Genomic DNA, 13,286 nt, shown 5'->3' with positions numbered 1-13,286 from the left:
GACTGCTGAGCTCCTGTAATTTGCACAGCAGGAACAATGAAATATCTTCTCTTTTGCTTCTATCCCAGATTGTCTGGCTTTCTTTTATCCCTCCCATTTCTCCCTCCCTTCTTCTCTCTCTCTCTCTCTCTCTCTCTCTCTCTCTCTCTCTGTCTCTCTGTCTCTCTGTCTCTGTCTCTGTCTCTCTCTGTCTCTCTCTCTCTGTCTCTCTCGCTCTCTCTCGCTCTCTCTCGCTCTCTCTCGCTCTCTCTCGCTCTCTCTCGCTCTCTCATTGCACAGAGCACACACACCAAAAACCTTCCGTGATACCCTTTCAAATAACACTGCAAAGCAAAACCCTTTTCCTCACCAGATGAGCACTGGGAAGGTCCCAAGTGGGAAATGGATTGACTAGTTACAAATGGGTGTTCTGGCTGCAGGTCCCTTTTAATTTCTTGACTTCTTTCTCCTCCTGTAGCGAGAACTCCCCACTTCCTGCGGATTCAGAATGTGGAGGTGAACGCTGGCCAGTTTGCTACCTTCCAGTGCAGCGCCATAGGCAGGACAGTGGCTGGGGACCGGCTCTGGCTACAGGTAAGTGTGTACACCACCCTTCACTGTACTGGGGGACAGACGCATGGTCCTGGAGGAGGGACTGTTGACACCAAAGCCGTCTCTGTTCTAGAACCTTCTTCCCACATCGGTTAGATCTCCAGGTTTCCAAGCTTACTGCACAAGTTCAGTACCTTTCTTATTTTTCTGGAATTCCTGTTTTTCTTGCTGTTCTTCCTCAGTGATCTTCTTTGACAGCAAACAATTGTGAGTTCTAAACTATAATGCCTTTCTCCCCTGAAGAAAACAACCAAGGAATCCTCCCCCGTGTCTGTCTGTCTATCTATCTCTGCTGTTGCTCTTTCTTTGTCTCTGTCTTCCCACCCCCAATATCTGTCTCTGTCTCTCTGTCTCTGTCTCTCTGTCTCTCTCTCTCTCCCCCCCACCCCCACAGTCTCCTGTCTCTGTTGCTCTCTGTTTCCCCCATCTGCTGTCTCTATCTGGCTCCTCCATTTCTGTCTGTCGGTCTCTCTCTGTCTCTGTCTACACACACACACACACACACACACAAAGAGCAGAGAGCTTGCTTTGTAGGCCTTTCTGTAAGCTGAATTTCTAAATAATTCATATCAGGAATTCATGTGGAAATTAACAGCACCTCTTCTAATTTCAAGCATTTACGTTACGTGTGAATCCTCAAATAAGCATGGTCCTTGAGGCTTCAGTCCTATATATTCTGCATGCCAGACAGTTCCCTGAGCCTGTGCCCACTCTAGGGAGTTGGGACAGATTGAGTAGATGCCAGCGAACTTCTCCTTATCCACAGAATGCCGCTCAATTCCTTTGGAGTATATTTTTGGAGGTGGGCAGAGCTCATCTCCTTACTGAGCTCCAATCAGGGCTTTCCTCCCTGCTGAGCTCCAATCGCAGCTCTTCTCCTTGCTGAGCTCCAATCGCCGCTCTTCTCCTTGCTGAGCTCCAATCGCCGCTCTTCTCCTTGCTGAGCTCCAATCGCCGCTCTTCTCCTTGCTGAGCTCCAATTGCCGCTCTTCTCCTTGCTGAGCTCCAATCACAGCCCTTTTAGGTTTAATCTATAGCCCTCTGGTTCCTCAAACCTCCTAGAGTACTTTACCTGCTTCTTTCCTTCTTTTCATTCTTTGCAGAGTTTCAGTTGTTTGTTTTGCAGTGCTAGAATTACATTCATGTCCTTGTGCATGCTGTACCTGTGCTAGTCCTGTGCTAGGCATGTTCTAGACCTATACTAGACCTGTGCTAGGCATGTGCTAGACATGTGCAACATGTGTGCTAGACCTGTGCTCCCCCAGAGACACAAACCCTGGTCTTTTACATTGATATCTTATTATTTTATTTATAATTTTGAGTTTGCTACCAAACAGAAGCACTCTGTGTTTTAACCCTTCTGTGTCCGCTGTCTCATAAGAATAGGCTTCCATTTTCTCTTCCTGAACTGGTTCTGCCTGACTCTTATCATACTTGGCACTTCTGCAGTAGCCTGACAACTATGAAGTGTCTCACTTATATGAATTTTAAATCCTTTATCCCTTTTAATTGACACAGCTTGGTTGGTTATTTGTATTGTCATCTTTTGGCTAGTAGCCAAACATATTTTTCCAGGATGAGCCCACGATGAGCTATCAGGTGGTAATGTATCTGGGGAGGGGTCTTCTCATGGCCTCAGCACGGAGGGAGCATGCCTTGCCCTTCTGCCTGATGTCAACCCCCTCCCCCTTTTTTTCCTGTATCCTGGCTTTTGTTGGAGACCTTCCTGCCAGGAAGGAAGGATGTATATAGAAGTTTAAATTGCATGTTCTAAATCTACCCTTACTTTTTTATTTGATTCTAAAAGTTTAGTAATCACTACTTTAAAAGCTTTTTGTCGCACTTGAAGATTGATATAAGCATTTAGCTTTTTTTCTTTTTATCCCACATCTCAGTTATTTTAAATGATTGTGCTAAGGATATCAGATTATTGCCTGAGTGGGTGGATGTTTGTGTTAATGAGATCCAGATCGGTTGTCTGTTGTGCCTGATGCACAAGATAGACATCTTTTATTGACATTTTCCTACAAAGCATTTAGCACCTTTTAAAAATGACACTAATCAGTTCGTTGTTGTCTGTACCGTTCTTAATTACTCACTGCTCATGTTGTGTGTGTGCGCGGTACGCACCGCTTGGGAGGAGGCGGTGAGAAGTGCAAGCTCCCAGGTCCAGGGTCCCAGGGGTTATTCTCAGAGACTTACAGTCACATCGAGGACAACATTGCCTCTTAGATTTTACAGATATTCCAGACCTGAATTCCCCCGCTTCAACTCGATTACTTTGGGATTCCAATCCTTAATCCATTACTAGTAGTGATAGATTCTAAAGTGTTAGTTTGTTCTAAAGTGTTTAGCCTGTTATAAGGCGACAACTGATTTTTATTTTAGGAGACAGAGAGCTATCTTGCTGTAGACTTTTCCATCCTGCCTCAATCATAACGTTACCTTGGGAGATTTAGGAATTTCAGGCTCACCCTCGGATTCTAATATAATGGGTCTTCAGGAGGGTCCATCCTTCAGGACTTCATCAAATACTGTCCGAGTGACTCCATTGTGAAGCAAGGTTTGAAAGTAGCTAATCTGAAGCAAAATTCAATGGTGTAGTAAATTGGAAAGGAGAAAGTGAACATACTATGTAACGGGTACCTTAACAGTAGTCCCAGGCTATCCCTGGAGTTTGGGGTAAGGAGGCTGTAGGTATCACAGTCTTCAGATGCCAAAGTTCCTTGTCTGAAATGGTGTAGCATTTGTGTGTGACCTGTGTACATTCTCTGGCATGCTGAAATAATATCAAGGTAGCTTACAATAGCCAGCACAGGGCTGTGTGTTGGTAGCTGTGCCGAGTTTGTCAGGGGCTAATGACAAGGACAAAGCCTGTGTGCCATCAGTAAACACGTTCGTTTCCTAACATTGTTGCACCGCAGAGCTAGGCTGGTTGCCCAGGACACTTTCCTTCCTCAGCCTCCCAAGTGCTAGAACTAGAGACATGAGCCACCATCCGGCTTTCACGTTATTTTCGATTTGTGGTCCATTTTCATTTTGTTACAGGTTTTTCAGTGTTAGGGTGCATGGCCTATGGATCTTAGATACCTAGGCATGCTTTGTCTACACGGCCTCTAGTTCAGAGTATGTCAGATGTAGCATTCTGATACTGGTAACTCCATTCCTGTTTGCTTCCGTTTCCTTTTTTCAAGAGCTGGAACTACAGGCAGTCATGAACACTAGCTGTGGCACTGAGAACCAAACTTGAATGTTCTGGAAGATCAGGAAGGGCTCTCAACTGCTGAACTAATTCTCCAGCTCCTAATAGAGACCTCCTTATCACTGACAGATCCATCTCCTCTTGGGGATGAGGCTAGTATCGGTGTGGGTTAGCATTCTTCTAAAATGCAGAACTATGAAATAAACTCAGGACGGTGAGAGCCTACTTCATGCCGGCAAAGCCTTAAAGCCAGCATCCTGGCCAGCACAGAGCTGTTGGAATCTGATATTCTTGGCCTTTCTTGATAGATATATTGTCGACTTTGGCAGTCTGTGCATTTAAATATGGTGTTTTACCATACAGAGTACTAAAATTAAGTGTTTATGTAAAGCACTCAGGTGCTCCAGCGTGACCTTGTTTCTAACATGTGGTCACTTTTTAAGAACTTCTCAGAGGATGTATGCGTGTGCACATATGTGTTCATGAGCACATGCTTTCTCTCTCTCTCTGTCCTCACGCACACACGCACACACACACACACTGACACAGGTACGTGTGCCATTATGCCGAGAAGTACTGAAGGTAGGTACTCTCCTGGGTGACGTTTGAGCTTTGGCTTTCGGTTTATTGGTGATTTCTTTCCACTGACCCTCGCAGAACTCTGTACCCACTTCTAGAAGACACAGCCGAGGCCTGGAGAACTCTGTTCACTTATCTCAGGGCACCTTGGCACATCGTTCGTAACAAGAACTGGGAACTAGGATTAATACTCAGACACCCATGTGTGGAAACTGTCTCTTAACCTGCAATGCTCTTTGCAAAGCACAGTGGGAAACCCAGACATTGTCAAGGATTCATGAACTTTGTGAAGGAATTTAAGTTGCTGGTTTAATCATAATTTTACCTTGTGTTTATGTGCGTATGAGCGCACATATACATTGTCCTGGTGGGTGAGGCAGGGCTGGTCCTATGTGGTCTACATCTTCTGGTGGCTTTGAGCTTCATTTATAGATAATGAGGGGAAAATCAGAGCTGTATATCAGAACCGTTTCGTTATTAGGTATAAAAGCTACAAAATGATTCGTAAAGAGGTAAAATTACGGTTCCTTCAGCAAGCTTAACTTGAGTATTTTACACCATATATATTAAAGCATAAATTTAACATCACTTACCACACGGAAAATACCAGGAGCAGAGAGAGTGGACTGTCTTCGGTTGCTATAGGAACCATTTACCATCTGACTCTCTGAGCGGGGAAAATCACATCCATTATTGTTTTAGTCAGTTATGCATCTATAGCTGCCTGCATTTGACCAATCTAAGCATTCAGACAGAGACCGCCGAAAGCATTCCGGCCTGCATCGTATGTTTCAACCTGGTGTGGTTTTGGATTGCTCCAATTTAAAGAGAAAGGTTTACTTCATATCACCCCCCCGCCCCCCCAAAGACCATGTGACGTACCTAGGGAGGTCCTGGAATGAGCTAATGACCCAAAGTCATTTACTGATTTCATATAACTTGGTCAGAGACGCTGGCACATTTTTGGAATGAAGCTGCAGAAGTTAGGGTTTGAGGGAGCTTGCTGTACAGCTGGGATCGAGGACACTGGGCTTCGAGTTTGGACAACCAGTCGAGATGGATCCATTCACAGGGTGGAAGAGAGGCTTTGGCATCTTCCCCTGACCCTAAGAACTCCAATCCTCACAATGCTGTTTTTGTTTTCTCCTGCTTATCAGGGGACCTACTTGTTTATCCCCACTTCCAAGAATCCCAGGCTCTCCCAGATGGTCAAAGACTTCGTTGCTCCTCTGCAGTTTAGCAAGTCTGCGTCTTAATTATCAAGCAGAAAAGGCCGTGGGCCGGAGAAGCTAGATCTGCCGAGCTACGCAGCAGAGGTTCCATTTAGACCACGTAAGCTAAATGGGAGGAAATTTTGCCTGCGCTACTGATCGTCTTTAGTAGCCTCCATGGTGAGACGGTCCTCAGCATCTTGCAGTAGGGCCCACTCGAAAGTGGGTAAGCGCAACTCTTACTGCTGTAGGGGACAGAACAGTAGCCCTTCCCCATGCACATGACTGCGTGAGGGCCCTGCCTGTCATCTACTAAGCTCCACTTCCTAACAAAACGCCCAAAACGCCCAAGATTGATTAATTTACTCCGACTGCTGCTCACTTTCTCAGCCTCAATTTCCCTCAATCATCTCCCTGATTGTGGCGTACATATTCCCGAAAGCCTTGCTGCGACTCCTTCTCATGGTAAATCACGCTTATTTAGAAGTTCTTGAGTGAGCCCAGAGGCCAAAGAAGGTTGTAAGGATAATTGAAATTACTATCGGTACCTTTTTCCTGGCTTGCTCACACTGGAATATGTGCACCTTAAAACGCTCTGGGATTCACAAAGGGTCACATTTAACTCAGCCAGGCCATTTCTTCTGGGCCCCTCACATTGTGGGCCTTTCATGAAACTCCACAAAAGTTGGAGCAGTGGTCCTTTGGACCATTCGTGCGTTCTCCCATGACTATATCACAAAGAACATGCAGGATCCCCGTTCTTGATCACTGCACACTGTGCTCTTTGTTAATAGGCGGGCCCCCAGCATTTGATAAAGCTGCCTTTCTCTTACCCTGGGAAAACGGGGGAGAAATCACTTGAGCAACTTCCCAGCTTCACCCCAAGATGTGTTCTCATTGTTCAGCTGTGAGAATATAACAAGGTGGCCCTACCCATAAGCTCTGACTTCTTGGTAGTGCCCAAGGTTTTAACACATTGCTCTGCCTGGTCATTGCTGCCACAGAAAAGGTCTCCAGGGAAAGGGGTTTAGAAGCCTAGTGACTCCAACTGTTACAGAGAGCAGAGCAGGCCACCAGTCTTCACAATTACCAGTGAATTCCAGCTGAAGGAAGTGACTCGAGACCAAGAGGCTTCTGGAAATGAAATAACTTAATCCTTCAGTCTCTCCCTGAAAACCAGCTACTGTTCCAGTTCCGCCTTCCCCTCATGGGATGTGGCTAGGTCAGGACTCTTCCTGTTTCTGCCTCATCCAACCTAAGGTACCAGCATGCTCAGTGGGATGTGCTAGGGGAGCGTTTTCATCCACAGTGTAGAGCGATGACCACGATCTCTCCCTCTTTTCCTTCTCTCCCTCATCCTTTCTTCCATTAACCTAAATGTGAATGCTCCTTGAGTCTTCAGCTGTCAACGGGGCCATCTTGAATCTAAGTTGCCTGTTGTATTTTTTTTTTGGACTCTTCAGCATCAAGGAGCAAGGAGGCTCCCACTAATGTGTAAAATCAGGATTTCAGGGAATAGGAAGAAAAATCCCAATGCAGAGAGTGGAGTTTTTGGCCCCAGAGGCCAGTTCACCCTTTTCTGACATTATCCCTTCAGTCTATCTTCCTTTCAGTCTGTCCTGTGCTCCTGACTGTGCCTCATCCTCCCCTCCAGGGTTCCCTCTCCTGTTGCTTTTCCCGACCCTTTCAAACCCTTGATGTATCAGGGTTGGAGCCCGAGCACCTTTAGTCACAACCGCCCTTTTTCTCCTGGACCTGCCTCGGGTTTGGGGTTTTGCTTTGCTTTTCCTTTTGCTCCTCCTCTGATTCAACCTCAGCTCTTGCCTGAATTAGGAACCTTAGCATTTGACTCCAAGATGAGGCTTATGCACTTGTGCAAAGTTATTGGCACTACCACAAGCATAAATGATACGCAGCATCTGAGTGATTAATCTGGCAGATATCTAAGTATGATCATGTATTCCCCACCATATACAAATTAGCAGCACCTACTGACTCTTTTCTGACATAGGTTTTGGTACTCCCATTTTGAAAACCCTGCACTTGTGTTTCCTGGAGGTGAACATTTCAGAGGTCATCTTTATTTTGTACAGAGGTCAACATGTTGTAGACTGTGCTGGCTGGTTCTGTGTGTCAGCTTGAGCCAAGCTGGAGTTATCACAGACAAAGGAGCCTCCCTTGAGGAAATGCCTCCATGAGATCCAGCTGCAAGGCATTTTCTCAATTAGTGATCAAGATGGAGAGCCCATTGTGGGTGGTGCCATCCCTGGGCTGGTAGTCCTGAGTTCTATAAGAAAGCAAGCTGAGCAAATCAGGGGGAGCAAGCCAGTAAGTAACATCCCTCCATGACCGCATCAGCTCCTGCTTCCTGACCTGCTTGAGTTCCAGTCCTGACTTCCTTTGGCGATGAATAGCAATGTGGAAGTGTAAGCTGAATGAACCCTTTCCTCCCCAACCTTCTTCTTGGTCATGATGTTTGTGCAGGGATAGAAATCCTGACTAAGACATATGCCTTGACATCTAATAGGGAATTTTTAATATTAATTAATATTAAAATATTTATGTAATATATTTATATCATTTATTATTTATATAAAATATATTATTATATTAATATTAGTACATTAAATGTACTGATTAATATGTAATATATATTTAATATTAATTAAGAGATTAATTTACTGACAGCTTCATACATGTTGTTCCTACATTCTTATCATACTTGACCCCACCATGTCCCTTGTGCCTTCTCTTTCCACTAAAGCCACCTCCTCATACTCTTGTGGTTTTTTGTTGGCTTTGTATGAGTGTGACTTTCTGGGTTTAACCAGAGCTATAACCTTGGGCACGGGTGTAGAGCTTTCCACTGGAGCAAAGGTAACTCAATGGCTATGCTATTACTTAAATCACAGGTTCCTGTTGCCCCAATAAGCATGGTATGCAGGAGCCCCAGGGGCCCACTGAGCCCCTCCCCAGACCACAAATGAAGGTCCAGTCCCACTCCAGCCCTGAGCTGTCATCGCATCCATCCCCAGGACGGCATTTCTTGCTTGGCTCTCCTCCCCAATGTCCAGGTCCTACGCTCTCTCTACTCGCTTTCCTGTGATATTCCCCTCAGACATGGAGGAATGATGGATAGTCCCATAAGAGCTGAGCACTCAATCGCTACTTTTTAAAAATAATAAAAGTGAGATTAATTTTCTTATTAAAATCCTACCTAGTAAGGAAAATAATGTCATCCTATAAAAGCCACATGGTACCACAAGATTAAATAGAAGCATTCTGTTGAATATTTGGATTCTCATAATCAAAGTTCTTATTATATATATGTTTTATTCATCAGCTGCCCAGTAATATATAAGATATGAAAATGTCTGCAGACCTCACAGAATGTTTGAAGATATAAACCTATCTGTGTGGTTGGGGTATCAGATTTTACTTAGCTTAAAATAAAACTTGACAATGAGAACAAATCTACAGCATACTAAAGTAATGCTATTGTCTCTAATTGATATGGTTGTACAGGTTTTTAAGTTGCCTTTTTAAAAACCTCAAGTGGGAGCATCCAGGGTTTGCCTTTTATGACTAATGAGGTTCACATAATGTAACATATTTATTAACGTAACATAACATACAGTGTAACATTTCACGAGTGTAACATATTTAAGGATCTTCCACACTGTAGCATCTGTCAGAACTTCCTTTCTCAGGCCAAATGCAACTCTCTTACCTGTGTGTATGTCACACTTGGTTCATTAATTTTGCCTGGAAGGGGAGGTCATGACTGGTGGTGCTGTGACTGGTAGCATCCAATCCCTGAGAAACTCTTTCGACCCTATATTCAAGCAGTAGCTTTGCCGGTTCCTATGGTAATTTTATTGTTAGCTTCTTGTAGAAGAGCAGTGTCTTTGCAGTGGGCACATCATCTCCAACAGCAGCGTGCAAGGGGCCCAGGTTCCTGCATTCGTCCTGCACTGGGGATTCTCATGTGCCAGGGATAAACTGTCTTTCTTAGTGTGAACTGGTATCATGTACTTTTGATTTACATTTCCCTAAAGACTGGTGATGCTGGGCACCATTTCCTGTGCCAGTTGGACATTTGCATTCTTTCTTTACAGAAACACCTATGTCTCATGCCTGGCCTGGAACTGAAGTTTTCCGTAGTCATTAATGGATTGTGGAATTTCTTGAAGCGTTATCAATCTACGTCCCTTCCCAGCTATGTGATTTATGAGTATTCCCCAAACCGTGGGCCGATGCTGATCTTTATCAGGGGTTACTTCTGTTTGCATATGTCTGTGTGCGTGGTGTCTGAGTGTTCACATGGGCGCGGTGTGTGTGTGTGTGTGTGTGTGTGTGTGTGTGTGTGTGTGTGTGTGTAAGCCCAGGTTAACATGAGATGCTTTTCTTGACTGCTCTTCACCTTGTGTATGGAGGTCGGGTCCCTCTGCAGTTGAGTTCCCTATGTCTGTTACTCTGGCTATGCAGCTTCTGCAGATCCCTTGCATCCCAGGCACTTGGTTATAGGTGGACCTGGCAACTGTGTGTGCTCTGGGAATCTGAGCTCCAGTGCTGACGTTTGTGCAGCAACTTCTTTGCTCGCTGAGCCACGTTCGCACCCAAACCAGTGATTCTTTAGGCACTGAAATTTGTGCTTTTGATGCTGTCCTGATCACTTTTCTTTCGGTGCAGATCATTAAAGTTTCCCCTTGGTGTGGAGTATTATCTCCTGAGGTTAGCTCCTGCATACGGCAAAGCTAAGAGTGCAATTTTTTTTTATTTTTAATTTTTGGCCAGTGCCTGTCCAGTTTCTCCACTACCTCTGTTGAAAACACCATTCTTTCCCATCCGAATAGTCTGATCATCGTGATGCTCATCAGTGTGTGATACCTATGAGTCTTCACGGCTGGGCTCTTGGTTCTACTGTAGTGCCCTGTGTCTGCCCTCAGGCCGAGCCTACAATGTCTGTCTGGCTGTTGTTGTCTTCTACTAAGTTTTGAGATTGAGAAGGATGTGACCAACTTTGAGCATTTGTTCTTGGTCTCTGCACGAGCTTTGGGCTGAATTCTTCTCTTTTCAAGAGACTCAACATGACCTTAAATGGTTGCTCTGCAGCCCTGGGAAATTAACATCACAATGTCCATAGATCATCCAACCCCCACTTAACTACCTCAGCGGTTGCTTGCCTTAATTTCTTAGGGTAACTGTAACAAATTGGTAGAAACTCCTGAGCTCCATCATCTACACTTCCAGAGATCAGAAGGCCTCAGTGGACAGCGACATCAAGGTTGATCTCTTCTGCAAATCCTTGGGGCATCTGTGCTCTGCTCTGCACAGCCTCTTCCTCCCCTTCCAACTCTCCATTTCCCTCTTATGAGAACTCTGATGACCTTAGGTCACCCAGATAATCCAGCACGCCTTCCATCCCCCAAACTCTTTTTTTCATCACGTCTGCAAACTTTCTTTTAGCATCAAAAGGAACACACTCTCACATCCTGAAGTCAGGAATAGAGATGTCGTTGGAGGCCCCATTCTGCCCACCACACTCCTGATGAGTTGGGTAAGATTGTTAGCTGAGAGGCACGGAACCTCTGAGATGGCCTTTAGTCAAAAGGACTAAGATTTTGCCGTGGTGAGCTGCCCGTTTCAGATAGCAAGAGGAAGGCTAACTGTCTGATGCTCAGTCATACAGGCTCTCCTACCCCACCCCCACCCCAGCCCCAGCCCCAGCTCCTGGTGCTGTTCCTCATGGAGAAGCTGGGTTTTTCTGTGTGGTTAAGTATACAGGGAGTCTTTGTTTAAAATCTCCTTCCCAAGAGTTCTCGGGGCACCGGCCTTGTGTGGAGCTGGTGGTGTGAAGCTCTGCATTTTCCAGAGTCACTCACACCGCAGCATGAAGGAAGAGTGGCTCCCAGCTGCCCTCTCTCCAGCAGAAATATAAATGCAGAAGCACAGCCTTGAGGTATGGTCAGGGATCAATGTGTACTTCTGTTATGAAACATGTTACAGGATCCCTGTCAAAATGAAAAAAAATAAACACAAATTTTTACAAAATATATTTATTCTTCTGAGTCTATACTTAGGTAAATAAGGCAATAGCCAATGCCCTGGGCTTTGGTTGTCGCACTGTGAGTAAAGAAAACAAATGCTTACTGGGACTCAGTCTGTCTTCCACGAGGGCTGACTGTTTCTTTCACTCACCATCAAGAGGTTAGATTTTATTTCTCCCACTTGAAAGATGAAATATTCCAATTGTAAAGGCCACAAGTATAAGGTCTCCTCTATCTGATTTGATTATGAGGTGTTACCAGAGATTAAATGTATGCGTTTTCAGAGAGGGACACTTTCTCTTGCATGCATTGTTAATTCTAATTCTCTCTGTCTGTCTCTGTCTCTGTCTCTCTGTCTCTCTGTCTCTCTCTCTCTCTCTCTCACACACACACATACACACACACACACATTGTGGTGCTATTTATTAGATCAAAGCTTTAAGTTTAGCAAAAGACACCATTCTACATACATGGTACATGAGAATTAAATTTTATGTTTTACTTTTTAAGTTTATAAATAAATCTGCTTTTATAGTTAATGCCAAAAAATATATAATGTATGTGGAACCCTTCTTCCCCACTCCTAAGGTTTCCTTCTGAGTGTCAGGAACTCTGCTAGTGCAGCACTGCTGACTGCTCTCTCACTGTCTAAGCAGGAGCTGCCTGGGAAGAAGCACAGTGCATGTGGCTCAGTCCCTTCTCGGGGGAGCCAACTGCGATAGGAACACTGTTCCTCCATCCTGTGTGCCTTCCAGCAGCACCTAACATGTGGGGGCCCTGTGGTTTTCTAGTGACTGGGTGAGTGAGTCTGTTTCATTCTGTGCTTTAGCATTATCAAGGCCATTGTTCCTGCACACTGCAGTCTGGGACTGCCGTTGCCAGTATATCAGAAATAAAGGTGGGATTTTGATCCTGCCTGCTTTTCTCCTGGAATTCACGGCTCCTTTTGTCCAGGCCTCGGGTGGGGATGTGTGGGGACAATCATTACTTGAGTGTCCTTGCATTCATCTTTTGTGTCTTCACGGCGGCCCTGAGAGTGAATGGAGGCATCTCTCTGTAGGTGAGGAAAATGGGGGTCTGCAAAGATACATCGCTTTGAATGGTGACATTTAACTTAGGCTAATCCCCAGGCTCACATAGGTTAAGGATGACTGTCCCAGAGTACTGTAGATGAAGGCTTTTTTGTTTGTTGGTAAGTTAGTGTGGTATGAGTCACTGAACCATGACGATGGACTTTACTATTTTGTAGCCTTGGATTTTTATTGCAGTAAAGGAAAACATTTTAGCATAGCTTGCAATTCCAACTTCCTCTTGCTGCCTCTGGATGCCAATCAGTTTTTCTGATCACATTTAGCTTCCCTTGCTGTTTTATATGACTAGAAGGGTCTTCCCTTAATGATCCTTTGTCTGCCTGCTTTCTTACTTACCCTCTATGAGCATAACGTTTTTTCAGATCAGCCTGTCTTGTCCATAGTATCTGTAGACAATCTGCCCTGTGCCATTTGCCAGCCACCAGTCTTCCCTCCCCCATCTGGCCATCACTAGGGGATGTCTGCCACTGGCTCAACATCGTGACCCTAGGTGCCTCATACCATAACATACGTTCTCCATGAAGAACAGGGATCACATATAACCTTTGATCTTGCTCGGTGG

The 13,286-nt window shown here is 44.9% G+C and overlaps 1 protein-coding gene across 11 annotated transcripts in view; it reads left to right on the top strand.

Moving 5' to 3' along the window:
- Nucleotides 1-13,286, top strand: part of Ptprm (protein tyrosine phosphatase, receptor type, M) — a 701,363-nt gene that overhangs the window by 304,576 nt on the left and 383,501 nt on the right. For all 11 annotated transcript variants that reach the window (NM_001431774.1, NM_001431773.1, NM_001168632.2 and 8 more), the window contains 1 exon segment: nucleotides 458-573. In NM_001431774.1, the coding sequence (NP_001418703.1) occupies nucleotides 458-573 (116 nt within the window).

The sequence above is a fragment of the Rattus norvegicus genome, chromosome 9 (genome assembly GCF_021556685.1).
Source record: "Rattus norvegicus strain SHRSP/BbbUtx chromosome 9, alternate assembly SHRSP_T2T, whole genome shotgun sequence".
Lineage (NCBI taxonomy): Eukaryota > Metazoa > Chordata > Mammalia > Rodentia > Muridae > Rattus > Rattus norvegicus.
Note: the sequence above shows the minus strand (reverse complement) of the source record. Positions and strands in the feature narration are given on the sequence as shown.